Genomic DNA, 16,772 nt, shown 5'->3' with positions numbered 1-16,772 from the left:
TGGGAAACAAATGGTCCTTTGTCTCAGTAAGCCGAGACAAAGAGGACACTTACCACCATGTCCACATCCAACACTGTTCCCTAAAGGTTCAAATGGCTATTCCTGCTGCTTATTTCTTCCACATTATGTACTTTGATTGCCTTTTTTGATCACCAGAAATTTGAAAAATTCAAGAAGCATTCAAGCATTTCTGACCACAATCAAGGTCAAACTTCCTTCATTAATGAAAAAAATCCTGATTGTCAATAAGATATTCTCTGCTGTACGCACTAGCTTGGTTTTTGAATACCTGCATCGTTCAAGATCAGCATAAAAGGGAGTTAAACAATGGAAATAAAAGCAGGAAGTTGCCTTTTCAGATACTACAAAAACTCCAGTGAATAGGGAAATGAGTCTAATATGATTCGTGCATTGCCTTGAAGATCCATGATTATCTTGGCCATAAAAAGTCACAAGTATGATTGTTCATAATACTTTTAGTACTTTAGAGTAAAAGGGAGAAAAGAGTATTAAGTTGAAATGAGACTGAGTGCACTACCCCTTCTGAAGCAACAGGTTGGGTCGGATTCCTCAATGCTATTTTGTTACTGGAGCTTTTGTTTTATGAAATTGACATTATTACGTATATTTTCCCAATTTGACTATTTTAATCACCTTTTTGAAATATGATAGCTGTGCAACACAGGGCTTGGTTCATACCTTATTATTTTCATTATTTTGGTTCCTACAACTTTTTGATGCCAGTTTATGAATGAAAATATAAACAATAAAATAAATAATGTTTTTTAGCTGATCATCATTCTATGGCATCATGCAGATCCGATTTTATTTCTGCATTCACCAGTGCCAGCTTTTGTCCTCTTTGTTTAGCTTCCCTTTTTCTCCTAACTTTGAATCCTGCAAGATACCTGAAACAATCAGATTGTTTTTCCTTTCATTAATGAAGCAAGCAAAGGAAATACAATCTTGGTGTGAGGTCCGTTCTTCAATCTGTTAAAAGATATCCCACTGTGATATATAGTTACTTCTAGAAAGGGAGAGTTCTTTGCTGCAAACTTCATGTACAATTAAATCGTTCAAAAAATATATGATGATGATTTAGAATGCAAGTAACGTTTTGTTTAATGATAAGGAAAGATTAAAACTTCTGTATGGCAATAGAGGTATAATGCAAACGATAGACACAAAGTGCTGGATTAACTCAGCAGATCAGGCAGCATCACTGCAGAAAGTGGATAGGTAGAATGCAACATTTACATTATAATTTTCCTTTTGACGAGTACAATAAAGGATTTATTTTTACATGTCTTGCACTTGTTGGTTTACCTTGTGCTTTTATAATACAAGTTAAGATAAACTAACGTATTTCCAATGTCCAATTAATTAGTATAAGAAAATAACTGCAGATGCTGGTACAAATCAATTTATTCACAAAATGCTGGAGTAACTCAGCAGGTCAGGCAGCATCTCGGGAGAGAAGGAATGGGTGACGTTTCGGGTCGAGACCCTTCTTCAGACTGATGGTCTGAAGAATTAGTCCAATTAATTAGTTTGGTTATTCTATTTTTACTCCTACCCATGCATGTAAATTTAAATTCCACATCTTACACTGTTCCCTAAAAATAGATAGACAGATGGCTTGGATCAAGGCCAGGGTATCTTCAGGGAGGATTGAATAGTGCCATGGAAGCTTGCTGGTTTTCATTTCTCCCTATATAGAAATATAGCTTTCCAAAATGGTCTGACTCAGATATCTGGGTTGCTGCCTTATAGTGTCATCATGCTTTTTTCATTGCCCATATGCTTTATGTGGTTTTAATTATAGGAAGTCATAATTTTATGGAACTAATTAAACCATAACTAATAGAATTGAAGGCAATAGCAGTGAGGATGAGTGTCATAACCTGACTTAATAGTAAGACAAATGCAGACAAATCTCAATGAGAAAAGGTAATTGTGTGGTAAAGAACCAGTCGAAGTTCTACTTATTTTATTTATTTTAGTTCTTCAAATAAATATTTAGTCTGATAACTATTTAGTCATATATAAACCTATAAGCAAGGTTTTTCATTCATTGTGAAATCTGATCATCGCTGGCAATGGATTTCTTGCTCATCCTCAGATGCCTTAAAAAGGTAGTGATGATGATGATGTGTCTTTTTGAACTGCTGGTGAATGTAGTGCTGCTGGGTAGAGGCCAAGATTTGGACCTAGCAATTATGAAGGACCAGTGATCTACTGCCACTTCAGGGTGATATGCATTCTGGAGGGGAATCTGCAGGTCATAGAAGTCTTAAGCAACTGGTGCCTTTCTTCTTGGGGGGAGGGAAAAGACACCAAGCTTGGGAGGTCCTGTCAAAGTGGCCTAGGTGAGTAAATGTAGAACATTTTGTGAATGGTGCGCATTGAGGCCACTCTGTGCCAGTGATGGTATGAATGTTTACAGTGATGGATCAGATGACAGTCTCCCAGGCAGCTTTGTTGTCGATCATCTTAAGCTTCTTGAATAGTGGGTACTGAATTCATCCAAGCAAATGGAGAAAATTCCATCATGTTCCTGACTTTGCCTTGTGGATGGTGAAAGGGTCTTGTGGAGCCCTGGCCTGAATGGTGGCTAGGTCTTGCTCCATGTAGACACAGAAACCTTCATTTGCTGAAGAGTTAGGAATGGAATTTAACATTGCGCATTCATCAAATATCCTTGTTTCTGACCTTTAGATGGAAGGAAAGTCATCATGATTGTGCTTAATTTTCAGAACTGTAAGGTTTAGATTAAAAAGCACATTTTCCATTTCATATTAACTGAATTTTCTGGAAATTCTAGATATGGCACAACTGTAGCTTACAGTTTGATAAGATTAGGATTTTGTTGTGATTTGAATAATTTAATAAATTTTTCCCTTGCTTTCTGTTCACAGTGTCTCCTCTAGCCAATCAAATAAATAGAGTTGTCAGTCATCCCACATTGCCCGTTACCATCACGGCTCATGAAGATAGGCATATTAAGTTTTTTGATAATAAAACAGGTGAGTAATTGAAAATATCAAGAATTATAACGTATAATTACAAATGAATCTCGCTGACTTCTGCTTTGTTTATTTATTTAGGTAAACTGATCCATGCTATGGTGGCTCACCTGGATGCTGTTACTAGTTTAGCAGTGGATCCTAATGGAATCTACTTAATGTCAGGAAGTATGTAGCTCCTTTCTGTAATAGAAAATTTGTTCTTAAATGTTAAGATATATTAATTTAATCTACTAGACCAGAGCTAAACTTTCCAAATCAAGGATTAAATAAAACAGATTATACATCGAGTCATACATACAGGCTCTTGGGCCCAACCTGCCAACGCATTTGGCCCATATCTCTCTAAATCTATCCTGTTCATGTTTAAATGTTTCTTAAATGTTGCAATAGTACCTGCTTCAACTACCTCCTCTGGCAGCTCGTTCCATTCACCCTCCACCTTCTGTAAAATTGTTCCCTCCTCACCTTAAACCTATGTCGCCTGGATCTCGATTCCCCTACTCTGGGACCATACAATTGGCGTTCCCCTCTTCCATCATAGATGAGATCCTCACAAGGGTCTCCTCGATATCCCGCACCGTCGCTCTTGCTCCCCCTCTCTCTAGTCAATAGACAATAGACAATAGGTGCAGGAGTAGGCCATTCAGCCCTTCGAGCCAGCACCGCCATTCAATGCGATCATGGCTGATCACTCTCAATCAGTACCCCGTTCCTGCCTTCTCCCCATACCCCTTCACTCCGCTATCCTTAAGAGCTCTATCCAGCTCTCTCTTGAAAGCATCCAACGAACTGGCCTCCACTGCCTTCTGAGGCAGAGAATTCCACACCTTCACCACTCTCTGACTGAAAAAGTTCTTCCTCATCTCCGTTCTAAATGGCCTACCCCTTATTCTTAAACTGTGGCCTCTTGTTCTGGACTCCCACAACATTGGGAACATGTTTACTGCCTCTAATGTGTCCAATCCCCTAATTATCTTATATGTTTCAATAAGATCCCCCCTCATCCTTCTAAATTCCAGTGTATACAAGCCCAATCGCTCCAGCCTTTCAACATACGACAGTCCCGCCATTCCGGGAATTAACCTAGTGAACCTACGCTGCACGCCCTCCATAGCAAGAATATCCTTCCTCAAATTTGGAGACCAAAACTGCACACAGTACTCCAGGTGCGGTCTCACCAGGGCCTGGTACAACTGTAGAAGGACCTCTTTGCTCCTATACTCAACTCCTCTTGTTATGAAGGCCAACATTCCATTGGCTTTCTTCACTGCCTGCTGTACCTGCATGCTTCCTTTCATTGACTGATGCACTAGGACACCCAGATCTCGTTGAACCCCCCCTCCTCCTAACTTGACACCATTCAGATAATAATCTGCCTTTCTATTCTTACTTCCAAAGTGAATAACCTCACACTTATCTACATTAAACTGCATCTGCCATGTATCCGCCCACTCACACAACCTGTCCAAGTCACCCTGCAGCCTTATTGCATCTTCCTCACAATTCACACTACCCCCCCAACTTAGTATCATCTGCAAATTTGCTAATGGTACTTTTAATCCCTTCGTCTAAGTCATTAATGTATATTGTAAATAGCTGGGGTCCCAGCACCGAACCTTGCGGTACCCCACTGGTCACTGCCTGCCATTCCGAAAGGGCCCCATTTATCCCCACTCTTTGCTTTCTGTCTGTCAACCAATTTTCTATCCATGTCAGTACCCTACCCCCAGTCGCAACAGGGACAGAGTCCCCTAGTCCTCACCTTTCACCCCATCAGCCATCACATAGAGCACATAATCCTCTGACATTTTTGCCACCTCCAACAGGATCCCACCACTTGCCACATCTTCCCATCTCCACCCCTTTCCACAGAGACCGTTCCCTCCACAACTCCCTGGTTAACTCTTCCCCTCCCATCCAAACCACCCCCTTCCCGGGTACTTTCCCCAGCAACCACAGGAGATGCAACCCTATCGCTCCTCCATCAATTCCGTCCAAGGTCCCCAACAGTCTTTTCAGGTGAGGCAGAGGTTCACTTGCACCTACTCTAACCTCATCTACTGTATCTGCTGTTCTAGGTGTGGACCCCTAGATATCGGCGAGACCCAGCGCAGGCTCAGCAATCCTTTCGCTGAACACCTCCACTCAATCAGCCTAAACCTTCCTGATCTCCTGGGTGCTAAACACTTTAACTCCCCCTCCCATTCCCACACTGACCTTTCCGTCACACTGGCCCAGCGACACTTCAGATTTCGCTTGGGCAGCTTACACCCCAGCGGTATGAATATTGGCCTCTAACTTCAAGTAACCATTGCTTATCCTCTCTCCTTCCCTCCCCTTTCTTAGTTCTCCGACCAGTCTGACTTTCCCCCTGATTAAATTTTATCCCTGTTTGTTTCGTTGTCAACTTCTCTTAGCTAACAATGATCTATTCTACATTTCCACTCAATTTTATCTCTTTTGATATTTTGTTTTTACACCTTACCCTTCCTAGTCTCTGTGTCTCCCTCTCCCCTAATTCTCAGTCTGATGAAGGGTCTCGACCCAAACGTCACCCATTCCTTCAACCCAGAGATGCTGCCTGTCCTGCTGAGTTACTCCAGCATTTTGAGTCTATCCTCGGTGTAAACCGGCATCTGCAGTTCCTTCCTACACAAAACTATACTACTATACAAAAATATTCTGCTTAGTACTGTAATTTGTAAGATGCTTAGTATTTATGAGGCATATTGACTAATTGCTGTGTTCATCTGTTTAGTTTACTATTGTCACAGGTATCAAGGTACGGTGAAACACTTTTTGCTGTGTGCTATCCAGGCAAAGAAAAGGCTATGCGTGATTATTTTCAAGCCGCCCACAGTGTACACACAAGGTCATAAGTGATAGGACTAGAATTAGACCATTTGGCCCATCAAGTCTACTCTGCCATTCAATCATGGCTGATTTATCTCTCCTAACCACATTCTCCTGCCTTCTCCCCATAACCCCTGACACCTGTATTAATCAAGAATCTATCTCTGCCTTAAAAATATCCACTGACGGCCTCCACAGCCTTCTATATGAAATAATTCCACAGATTCACCACACTCTGACTAAATAAATTTCTCCTCATATCCTTCCTAAAAGAACGTCCTTTAATTCTGAGGCTATGACCACTAGTCCTAGACTCTCCCATTAGTAGAAATATCCTCTCCACATCCACTCTATCCAAGCCTTTCACTATTCTGTATGTTTCAATTAGGTCCCCCCGTCCCCCCCACCATTCTTCTAAACTCCAGCCCAGTGCTGACAAACATTCATCATAGGTTAACCTACTCATTCCTGGGATCATTCTTGTCAACCCCCTCTGGATCCTCTACAGAGCCACCACATCCTTCCTCAGATATGATGCCCAAAATTGCTCACAATATTCCAAATGCGGCCTTACCAGCTTCTTATAGAGCCTCAGCATTACATTCCATAAAGGGTAAAGGGTACAACATTTTGTGTAAGATAAAGTTCAAAGGTCTCCAATCAGGTAGATGGAAGGTCAGGTCAGTACTCTAGCTGGTGAGAGGGTGGTTCTAGTGCCTGATAACAACTGGGAAGAAACTGTCTTTGTATGGAAATTTCTTTACTTTGGTTTTGGTTGTATTGGATCAAAATGTAATAAGCTTGCAAAAAGGAAATGTTAATATGTTCAGTAATTGGAATTGAACTCTTCTAGTGTAATGCAGATTTTCTATATTCAATTTTGTACCAGGTCATGACTGTTCTATTCGCCTATGGAACTTGGATAGCAAGACATGTGTTCAAGAAATTACTGCCCATCGAAAGAAATGTGATGAATCTATTTATGATGTAGCCTTCCATCCATCAAAGGCCTATATTGCTAGTGCAGGAGCAGATGCCCTCGCAAAGGTGTTTGTTTAACAATTGCTAGAACATGTTTGCCCCAAAGTAGCAGGTGAGCTGGACATACAGGAATTGCTTCACTGCCATTAGTTGCCCGGTTATCATACAACACTAAGTACTGGCCTGTTCTCCCTGGGCAGTGATATCCAGGTACTCTGTTAAGGGAAGGTGCATACTGATCCAAGAATCACCAAATCCTTGAATAATGTCAGGTTGACTAATTTTAATTACTGTAATTAAAAAAAGAAACAAACCAGTATTTGTAGCCTTGACTGGATTTAAACTGAGCTCATTTACTGTTATGTAGGTGTATTCAAAGTCTTGTGGAATTTATTCTCACAGCAGTATATAATTCGGGCTCCTACCCTGCCTTATGGTAAGGACTGTGGTACAGTGGTGGACAACAAGCTTAAAATTGAACCATAGAGTGTCATCCTTCAATTCCTTTACCAGTTTTCCACCACCAAACATACTTTTAAGCAACTTACAGCATTATAAAGAAAATAGAAATTAAATATATTTTAACCTTAGTTTTACAGTATTTTTGACAGGATGTCTAGTTTTTATATGTCTTTTGTATAATTTTCCTGTCAGAATAATGCTCCAAACAGGGTTAATATTATGTTTCATTGGCTTAAGACCACATTGAAACTTCACTGATCCACTATTATGTAATTGCATCGTTCTCTTGCCCCATTAAATGAAACAAAATCCTCAGTGAATCCTTCCACGTGTATGCTATTTTAACATCAGTATAAAAGCCAATTAAGTGTAATCATTGAAAACTGTAAAATGTGTTGGAATTAAACACAGAGGGTTTAACACCCATAATTAACTCTGTTAAATAAAATTGCAGCATCCTATCACTATGTGATATTTTGTACATCTTTATTGTATTTACAAGTTTATTTATCGAGGGTTAACCATCTTAATGCTATTGGTCTACTGTTATTTATTTCACTTTTCTGTTGGTCTTTATATCCTTCATGTATTGTGTGTTAACGGGCCTTGTATATCTTTGTCTAACATGGGACTCTTGCAGAAAACTAGCAAGCTCTAAATATAGGTTTAAAGTGGAACACTGTTTATATCACAGCCCAGGATTTCTTGTCAGAATACTTGCTTTAGGGGCTTACCCTAACTCCATGAAACTGAACAATTTGTGTGAAATCCAGAGTGAAAAGATTTTATTTTGGATTAAAAATATAGAAAACTGAAATGGCCAAATCAAGATTCAGAAAGCTGCTGTATTTGAAATAGCTATCCCAGATTTTCAAAGTGCTTCAGTTAATGGTGTAACTAAAGATTTTGTTTGTGTAATGCATGATTAATACAATAAAGTATTTTTTCTAGTCTTCCACAAAGATTTCTGATGAGTTTGCAAGTTCTGATGAGTTTTGTAAGGTTTTTTTGTTTTACAATACATGATTAAGTAAATTTGTAAGATTGTACCACATAGCTAAAATACAGTTGTTTAAAAGTAATGTATATAAAATGCATATAATAAATATTAAATGGTGTACCTGTAAATTAGTGTTTGTTATTATATTACTTGAGTTGTATAGCTTCAAAAATGCCGCCTTAGTATTTTGTGGAATTCAGAGTATCCTTAATTATCCTAATGATGTAAAATAAGATTATGTTGAAATTATGTCCCTTCTTTTATCATTTATCAATTTAGAAAAGGGATTTGGAAATAAAAAAATATATCTTCTGGGTGAAACTGCATTTTCTTTTATGTTCTTTGGCCAAATATTGTAATTTTCTATCTAATTGTTGGAGGTAGAGTACAGATGTCATTAAATCAGAATCTTTTACATTGTGATTTAAAACACACAAATCTCCAATTTCCCAAAAGCATTGGAGATTTTTTCAATGCATGTAATTAATGTGTATTTTTTCAGTAAGTAGAAATGATGTGGATTTAGATTTGGGTGCACAATCAAATGCAAAGTTTGTTTCACTGTGAAACGGCCTATGAATATCTTCAAGACAGTTAGTACATTTTGAAGATGAATGTAAATTACTTGAGATTTCAAGTAAGAATATGAAATGATGCATTTTGTGAAGAATAAAGAGATAATTTGTACATTAAATGATTAAAAACCTTTTTGAAATTACAGAAGGAACGAGAAAATCCTCCAGCATTTAATGGGATTGATAAGGTAAATAAGAAGTATTATAATACAAAGGAATAGACTGGGTACAGCTATACAAAGCCTTGATTAGTCTATAAATAAATACTCTCCACTGTTCTGAGACCACACTTTGGGAAGAATACTTCGCCTTTGGGAGGAAGTGCAATGTAATTCTATAATGATAACTGAACTCTGAGATTTACATCATCAGTTGACTCAAAATAGAGTTGTAATTGTGAAGTTTTCAAGGCATTAAGTGAAGGGTAAGAATTGAAACTTTTTCTTCTGATTTTGATATCTTTGTTGAATTTTGTAGAGCAAGGTTTTAGGATAGTGACTTCAAGAAACTCTTCGAGATACACAAGATGGTGGAAGTATAGAACTCCCCTGAAAATGGAAGTTAATGTCGCATCAATTGTTAATTTTAACTGTGAGAATACTTTTTGTAGACACCTGTAACTAACAAGGAACATGGAGTTATGTTGCAGAGTGGCTAAGTTCACATTGAATGTTGAAAACGGCTCGAGTGGCTCGAATTCAAGTTTTCATTGGTGGTTTCCAGAATGTAGTTGTTGGGGAAATTGGTAATATAATGACAAATGTAAAGAGAAAATGTTGTACACTTGGAATATCAGTTAAAGCCTGCTAAACAATCAAAGGACACAAGGCGCTGGAGTAACTCAGCAGGTCAGACAGCATCTCTGGATAGAATATGGATAGGTGACATTTTGGATTGAGACCTTTCTGTTGGAAGGGTTTTTTTTTGTTAATGGCAGGATTATAGAACTTTGATTTAATCTAATGCTTACCTCTGCCACTAGCATGTTGTTTCTGCTGTTCAACATGCATGTAATCCTGAGTTGTAGCTTCAAGTTCGGTACCTGATTTTAAGAATGCTTGTTGCTGCCCCTTATGTGTTTTTGTTTTAATGTGTTTCAGTGAAGTAACCTTGATCCACTGGCCTTGCTAATGGTAATTTAACAATATGGCTCCTGATTGTGGTCAGGCACAGATCAACTGCCCATAGACCATCTCCCAGTTAATGCTCGGTTTGCAGCTGTGACATCCTCTTCTGAATCTATTTTGTTTTACGTAATGGCATCCTACCATGCCCTGAATGAGAAGAGGAATTCATGAGGCCTGTGCAGTGGTCACCTCTATCAAAATTATTTTGGTCAGTTGCTTCTATGAAAGGCATGTTGAAAAGCATACGGCCGAATGGATCTTTCTTTTATATGGGCTCCCTCATCATGGCTGCACAACTGGCCTAGTGACTTTGTGCCTTTAGGATTTAATTGTTTGTCACCAATAATGGTTTGGTTTAGTTAATTGTCACGTGTACTGAGTGAGGTACAGTGAAAAACTTTTTGTTGTGTGCTATCCATTCAACAGAAAGACTACACATGATTACAATCAAGCCGTCCATAGTATACAGATACAGCATAAAGGGAATAATGATTAGTGCAATATCAAGTTTAGTATAGTCCAAGGATCTCCAATGAGGTGGATAGTAGCTGAGGACCGCTCTCTGGTTGGTGGTAGGATGGTTCAGTTGCCTGACAAGAGCTGGGAAGAAACTCCCTGAGTCTGGAGGTATAAGGGGCTTTCTTATTTTTGTCTGCTACAGAAATCTCATGATATCATCTGACTACCTAAGAAATAAATACAACAATGAATGCTGGAAAGTTGATTTATATGAAAAAATCAGGTCATTCGGCATCTGAAAAAAAAAAGATGAATTGAGGTTCGTACCTAAATATTCATTGTTCTACCACTGGTACATTGTGGCTGTAGTGTGTGTGCCATCTACGAGATGCATTGCACGTTCTTCAGCAGCTCCTCCCAAACTTGTGGCTTCTCTCATCCTGAAAGACAAATCCATAATCCTAAAGATATTCAGCATCCTGACTGGGGAATATATTGCCATTACTGGATCAAAGTTCTGGAACTTATCAATAGTGCTTGTCACACAGAAAGTGAGGACTTTCACCATAGGCTGCAGCTGTTCAAGAAAACAGTGAGCCGCAACTTCTTAAGGACAAGGTTCTCACCTCATCAACAAGTAAGTAAAAACACTTAATCCCATTCAAACTCAAAATATTGACGTGCCTCCTTTTACATGTTGATTGACCTAATATTCATTTCCACAATTTGTTTAGAAAAGTTATAATAGAAATGTATGTTTGCCGTTTATGATTTGAACAGTGTGATTCTGTTTTTAAGCCATAAATTTAAGAGTTCAAACTCTGATATTTGAGTAGAAAATGAATTCTCATGTGTAACTCAACCATTGTTTTAATTTTGTTTACACCACTCCATCTCTGCAAATCTAAATCCAGTAAAGCTTAATATTAAATGAAAGGTAGACTGATATATCATGGCTTGGTTCTTGTTGGTAAATGCTCGCTGTTTTGAACAAAAACATTGACTATCCGTTTAAATGGAAGTAAGTCAGGATCATCCTAGATTTAAAGAATTAAAGTACTAAATTCACTATTTTAGTCCTCTGTTGCATTCCATGTGATCCCAGGTTACACATGGTGCAGGGTCAAGAATCCAAACATTTCAATAATTATTGTAGCTGCAAATATAAAGGAGAAGGTAAGTTCATCTTTTCAAAAATTTTGGCTTATTTCCACATTTTAAAATTTACACGTTTTACTACTTTTAATTAAAAATAATTTACTCTCTTTGTAATGGTTTCTAAATGATCGTGGCATTCTGAGATATTTAAAAATTATTGTAATGTTTAAAGCTTTGATAGCTGACAAAGCTGTGAAAAGGATTTTTAGGTGTCTCGCTTTCCTAGGTGAGCCAGTGGAGGCTCTGACACAGTGAAGGTTAGACTGCTGGAGTCAGAGACATTTTAGACCAGCAGAGGTGCCCCCTTGCAACCGGACCAGTTATGTTTCTACTTGGAGCTAATGTGAGGGGCAATTGCAAGCAGAGGGCCGGTGTCAGCTTGATATGCCCCATGCCGGTACTCAAAGGACCTTATTTAAAATTTTAACTTGATTCGGTCATATCAGAGATCAATAGAGACAAATATTTGGCACATTGCCAATGTTATATACTATTAATCATTCTGTGTTTAGAAATTAAAATCATGGATCAATGAAATGCTATTTGGCCCATTAAACCTGTTCCACCATTCAATATGATCGTCGTGTAGGATTAAGAAGAATCCTAAAACCTTTAGAAGCAAGAGGGTAGCTAAGGAAAGAGCAGTCTCCATGGGACCAAAGCGGTAATTTATGTGTGAAGTCAAGGGGTATGAGTCGAGTTCTAAATAAATACTTCTCATTGGCGATCACCAGGGAGAAAGATTTGGAAGCTAAAGTGTTAAAGGAAGACTGGATGGAGCATGTATGTATCTGGAAGGAGGAAGTGTTAAAAATAATGGCGCACATTAGGGTGGATGAATCCCCAGGGCCAGATTGGATCTATCCCAGAAGTCAGAAGAATCGAGGGATACGCTGGTGTTCTGCTGGAGATTTCTACCGTTCTCCCTATGACTGTGTGGGTTTTCTCTGGGTGCTCCGGTTTCCTTCCTCACTCCAAAGACATACAGGTGTTTAGGTTAATTGGCTTCGGTAAAATTGTGAATTGTCCCTAGTGTGTAGATAGTGATAGTACGGGGTAATCACTGGTCGGCTTGGACTTGCTGGGGCAAAGGGCCAGTTTCTGCGCTGTACTGTATCTCTAAAGTATGTGTTATGTAATGAACCGAATTGTTGTGTAATGAACCGGATTTGTTGTGTAATGAACCGGATTTGATAAAGGGAACTCAAGGTAAAGGAACCATTAGGAGGTACTGACCATAACATGATAAGTTTTCATCTGCAATTTGAGAGGAGGTGGCTCTAGAAATCGCATTGGTGGTCGTTTTCCAATGTTCTATAGATTCTGCATCAGTTCCTGTGGATTGGAGGGTAGCTAATGTTATCCCACTTTTCAAGAAAGGAGGGAGAGAGAAAGCAGGGAATTATAGACCAGTTAGTCTGACATCAGTGGTGGGGACGATGGTGGAGTCGATTACCAAAGATGTAGTAGCGGCGCATTTGGATAGCAGTAACAGGATCGGTCCAAGTCAGCATGGATTTACGAAGGGGAAATCATGCTTGACAAACCGCCTGGAATTTTTTGAGGATGTAACAAGTAAAATGGACATAGTGGAGCCAGTGGATGTAGTGTACCTGGACTTTCAGAAAGCCTTTGATAAGGTCTCACACAGATTAGTGGGCAAAATTAGAGCACATGGTATTGGGGGTAGGGTATTGACGGATAGAAAATTGGTTGGCAGACAGGAAACAAAGGGATTAACGGGTTCCTTTCAGAATGGCAGGCAGTGACGAGTGGGGTGCCGCAAGGTTGGGTGCTGGGACCGCATCTATTTACAATATACATTAAAGATTTAGATAAATGAATTAAAAGTACCAATAGCAAATTTGCAGATGACACAAAGCTGGGTGGCAGTGTGAACTCTGAAGAGGATGCTATGAGGATGCAGAGTGACTTGGACAGGTTGTGTGAGTGGGCAGATGCTGTATAGTGTGGATAAATGTGTGGTTATCCACTTTGGAGGCAAGAACGGGAAGGCAGATTATTATCTGAATGGTGTCAGGTTAGGAAACGGGGAAGTACAACGAGACCTGGGTGTCCTAATACATCAGTCACTGAAAGTAAGCATGCAGGTACAACAGGCAGTGAAGAAAGTTAATGGCCTTCATAACGAGAGGAATTGAGTATAGGAGCAAAGAGGTCCTTCTGCAGTTGTACAGGGTGCTGGTGAGACCACACCTGGAGTACTGTGTGCAGTTTTGGTCTCCTAATTTGAGGAAGGACATTCTTGCTATTGAGGGAGTGCAGCGTTGATTCACATGGTTAATTCCCGGGATGGCGGGACTGTCATATGTTGAAAGACTGGAGCGACTGGGCGTGTTCACTGGAATTTTGATGGATGAGAGGGGATCTTATAGAAACATAAAATTAGTACGGGATTGGACATGTTAGATGCAGGAAACATATTCTCTATGTTGGGGGAGTCCAAAACCAGGGGCCGCAGTTTAAGAATAAGGGTAGGCCATTTAAAACTGAGATGAGGCAAAACATTTTCACACAGAGAGTTGTGAATTTGTGGAATTCTCTGCCTCAGAAAGCAATGGAGGCCGATTTACTGGATACATTCAAAAGAGAGTTAGGTAGAGCTCTTGGGACTAGTGGAATCAAGGGGTATGGGGAGAGACAGGAACGGGGTACTGATGGGATGATCAGCCATGATCACATTGAATGGTGGTGCTGGCTCGAAGGGCCGAACGGCCTACTCCTGCACCTCTTGTCTATGTATCTACAGTGCCCTCCATAATGTTTGGGACAAAGACCCATCATTTATTTATTTGCCTCTGTACTCCACAATTTGAGATTTGTAATAGAAAAAATCACATGTGGTTAAAGTGCACATTTTCAGATTTTAATAAAGGCCATTTTTATACATTTTGGTTTCACCATGTAGAAATTACAGCAGTGTTTATACATAGTCCCCCCATTTCAGGGTACCATAATGTTTGGGTCACAGCAATGTCATGTAAATGAAAGTAGTCATGTTTGGTATTTTGTTGCATATCCTTTGCATGCAATGACTGCTTGAAGTCTGCGATTCATGGACATCACCAGTTGCTGGGTGTCTTCTCTGGTGATGCTCTGCCAGGCCTGTATTGCAGCCATCTTTAGCTTATGCTTGTTTTGGAGTATAGTCCCTTTTAGTTTTCTCTTCAGCATATAAAAGGCATGCTCATTTGGGTTCAGATCGGGTGATTGACTTGGCCACTCAAGAATTGACCATTTTATAACTTTGAAAAACTTCTTTGTTGCTTTAGCAGTATGTTTGGGATCGTTGTCTTGCTGTAGAAAAGGACTGGACAAGCTAGACGGAGGAAAAATATTCCCAATGTTGGTGAATCCAGAACCAGAGGCCACAGTCTCAGAATAAAGGGGAGGCCATTTAAAACTGAGGTGAGAAGGAACGTTTTCACCCAGAGAGTTGTGAATTTGTGGAATTCTCTGCCACAGAGGGCAGTGGAGGCCAAATCACTGGATGAATATAAGAGAGAGTTGGATAGAGCTCTAGGGGCTAGCGGAATCAAGGGATATGGGGAGCAGTTGGGCACAGGTTACTGATTGTGGATGATCAGCCATGATCACAATAAATGGCGGTGCTGGTTCGAAGGGCCTCCTCCTGCACCTATTTTCTATGTAGAATGAACCGCCGGCCAATGAGTTTTGAGACATTTGTTTGAACTTGAGCACATAGGATGTGTCTATAAATTTCAGAATTAATTATGCTACTACCATCAGCAGTTGTATCATCAATGACGATAAGTGAGCCAGTACCTACAGCAGCCATACATGACGAGACCATAACACCCCCACCACCGTGTTTCACAGATGAGGTGGTATGCTTTGGATCTTGGGCAGTTCCTTCTCTCCTCCACACTTTGCTCGCCATCAATCTTCGTCTCATCTGTCCACAAGACCTATTTCCAGAACTGAGGTTGCTCTTTTAAGTACTTCTTGGCAAACTGTAACCTGACCATCCTATTTTTACAGCTAACCAGTGGTTTGCATCTTGCAGTGTAGCCTCTGCATTTCTGTTCATGAAGTCTTCTGCGGACAGTGGTCATTGACAAATCCACACCTGACTCCTGAAGAGTGTTTCTGATCTGTCGGACAGGTGTTTGGGGATTTTTCTTTACTTTAGAGTGAATTCTTCTGTCATCAGCTGTGGAGGTCTTCCATTGGCCTGCCAGTCCTTTGTGATTAGTAAGCTCACCAGTGCTCTCTTTCTTCTTAATGATGTTCTAAACAGTTGATTTTGGTAAGCCTAAGGTTTGGCTGATGTCGCCAACAGTTTTATTCTTGTTTCTCAGTCTCATAATGGCTTCTTTGACTTTCATTGGCACAACATTGGTCCTCATGTTGATAAACGGCAATAAAAGTTTCCAAAGGTGATGGAAAGACTGGAGGAAAGACTAGGTGCTGAGAGCTCTCTTATACCTGCATGAAGGAGACAGTTAAACACACCTGAGCAATTACAAACACCTGTGAAGCTATGTTCCCAAATATTATGGTGCCCTGAAATGGGGGGATAAACAGCTGTAATTCTACATGGTGAAACCAAAATGTATAAAAATACCCTTTGATAAAATCTGACTGCACTTTAACCACATGTGATTTTTTTCTATTACAAGTCTCAAATTGTGGAGTACAGAGGCAAATAAATAAATGATGGGTCTTTGCCCCAAGCATTATGGAGGGCACTGTATATAGACAGATTAGGCTTAAGGGACAACTGCATTATTCCTGTCGTAATTAGGAACATGTATATACACCAGTTCATGCAAGGTGCAGTAACATGAGCACAGAGAGTCTGCATATGTTGCCTAAGTGGCCATTTTATAAACAGAATACCATAAACACTGATTAAAGGCTATTCTACCACGAGTTATTTCTGTTCTAATCCATCATGTGAATTTTCCAGCATGAAATTACAGGTTTATAATCAGTGGACTCTTTTTTCAAGTTGCTTTTTCAGTAGCATTGAGAAGTTTGTTAAGATCAGTTAACGCACTGAACTGAAACTGAAAATTTTGTTTGGCTGATAATGTGTGCTTTAAGTCTCTACTGAATGCTTTTTCAGTCTTCGTTATAAATG

The 16,772-nt window shown here is 39.6% G+C and overlaps 1 protein-coding gene across 3 annotated transcripts in view; it reads left to right on the top strand.

The window, feature by feature from the left end:
- The window catches only part of strn3 (striatin, calmodulin binding protein 3), a 122,229-nt gene extending 113,229 nt beyond the window's left edge, over positions 1–9,000 (top strand). For all 3 annotated transcript variants that reach the window (XM_078406445.1, XM_078406444.1, XM_078406443.1), the window contains 3 exons: positions 2,919–3,026; positions 3,108–3,194; positions 6,772–9,000. In XM_078406445.1, coding sequence (XP_078262571.1) covers positions 2,919–3,026; positions 3,108–3,194; positions 6,772–6,941 — 365 coding nt within the window. In that variant the 3' untranslated portion in view covers positions 6,942–9,000. The remainder of the gene's footprint in view (positions 1–2,918; positions 3,027–3,107; positions 3,195–6,771) is intronic.
- The last annotated feature ends 7,772 nt before the right edge of the window (positions 9,001–16,772 follow it).

This window comes from Rhinoraja longicauda, chromosome 10, assembly GCF_053455715.1.
Source record: "Rhinoraja longicauda isolate Sanriku21f chromosome 10, sRhiLon1.1, whole genome shotgun sequence".
Taxonomy (NCBI): domain Eukaryota; kingdom Metazoa; phylum Chordata; class Chondrichthyes; order Rajiformes; family Arhynchobatidae; genus Rhinoraja; species Rhinoraja longicauda.
This window is presented reverse-complemented; position numbering and strand designations above follow the sequence as displayed.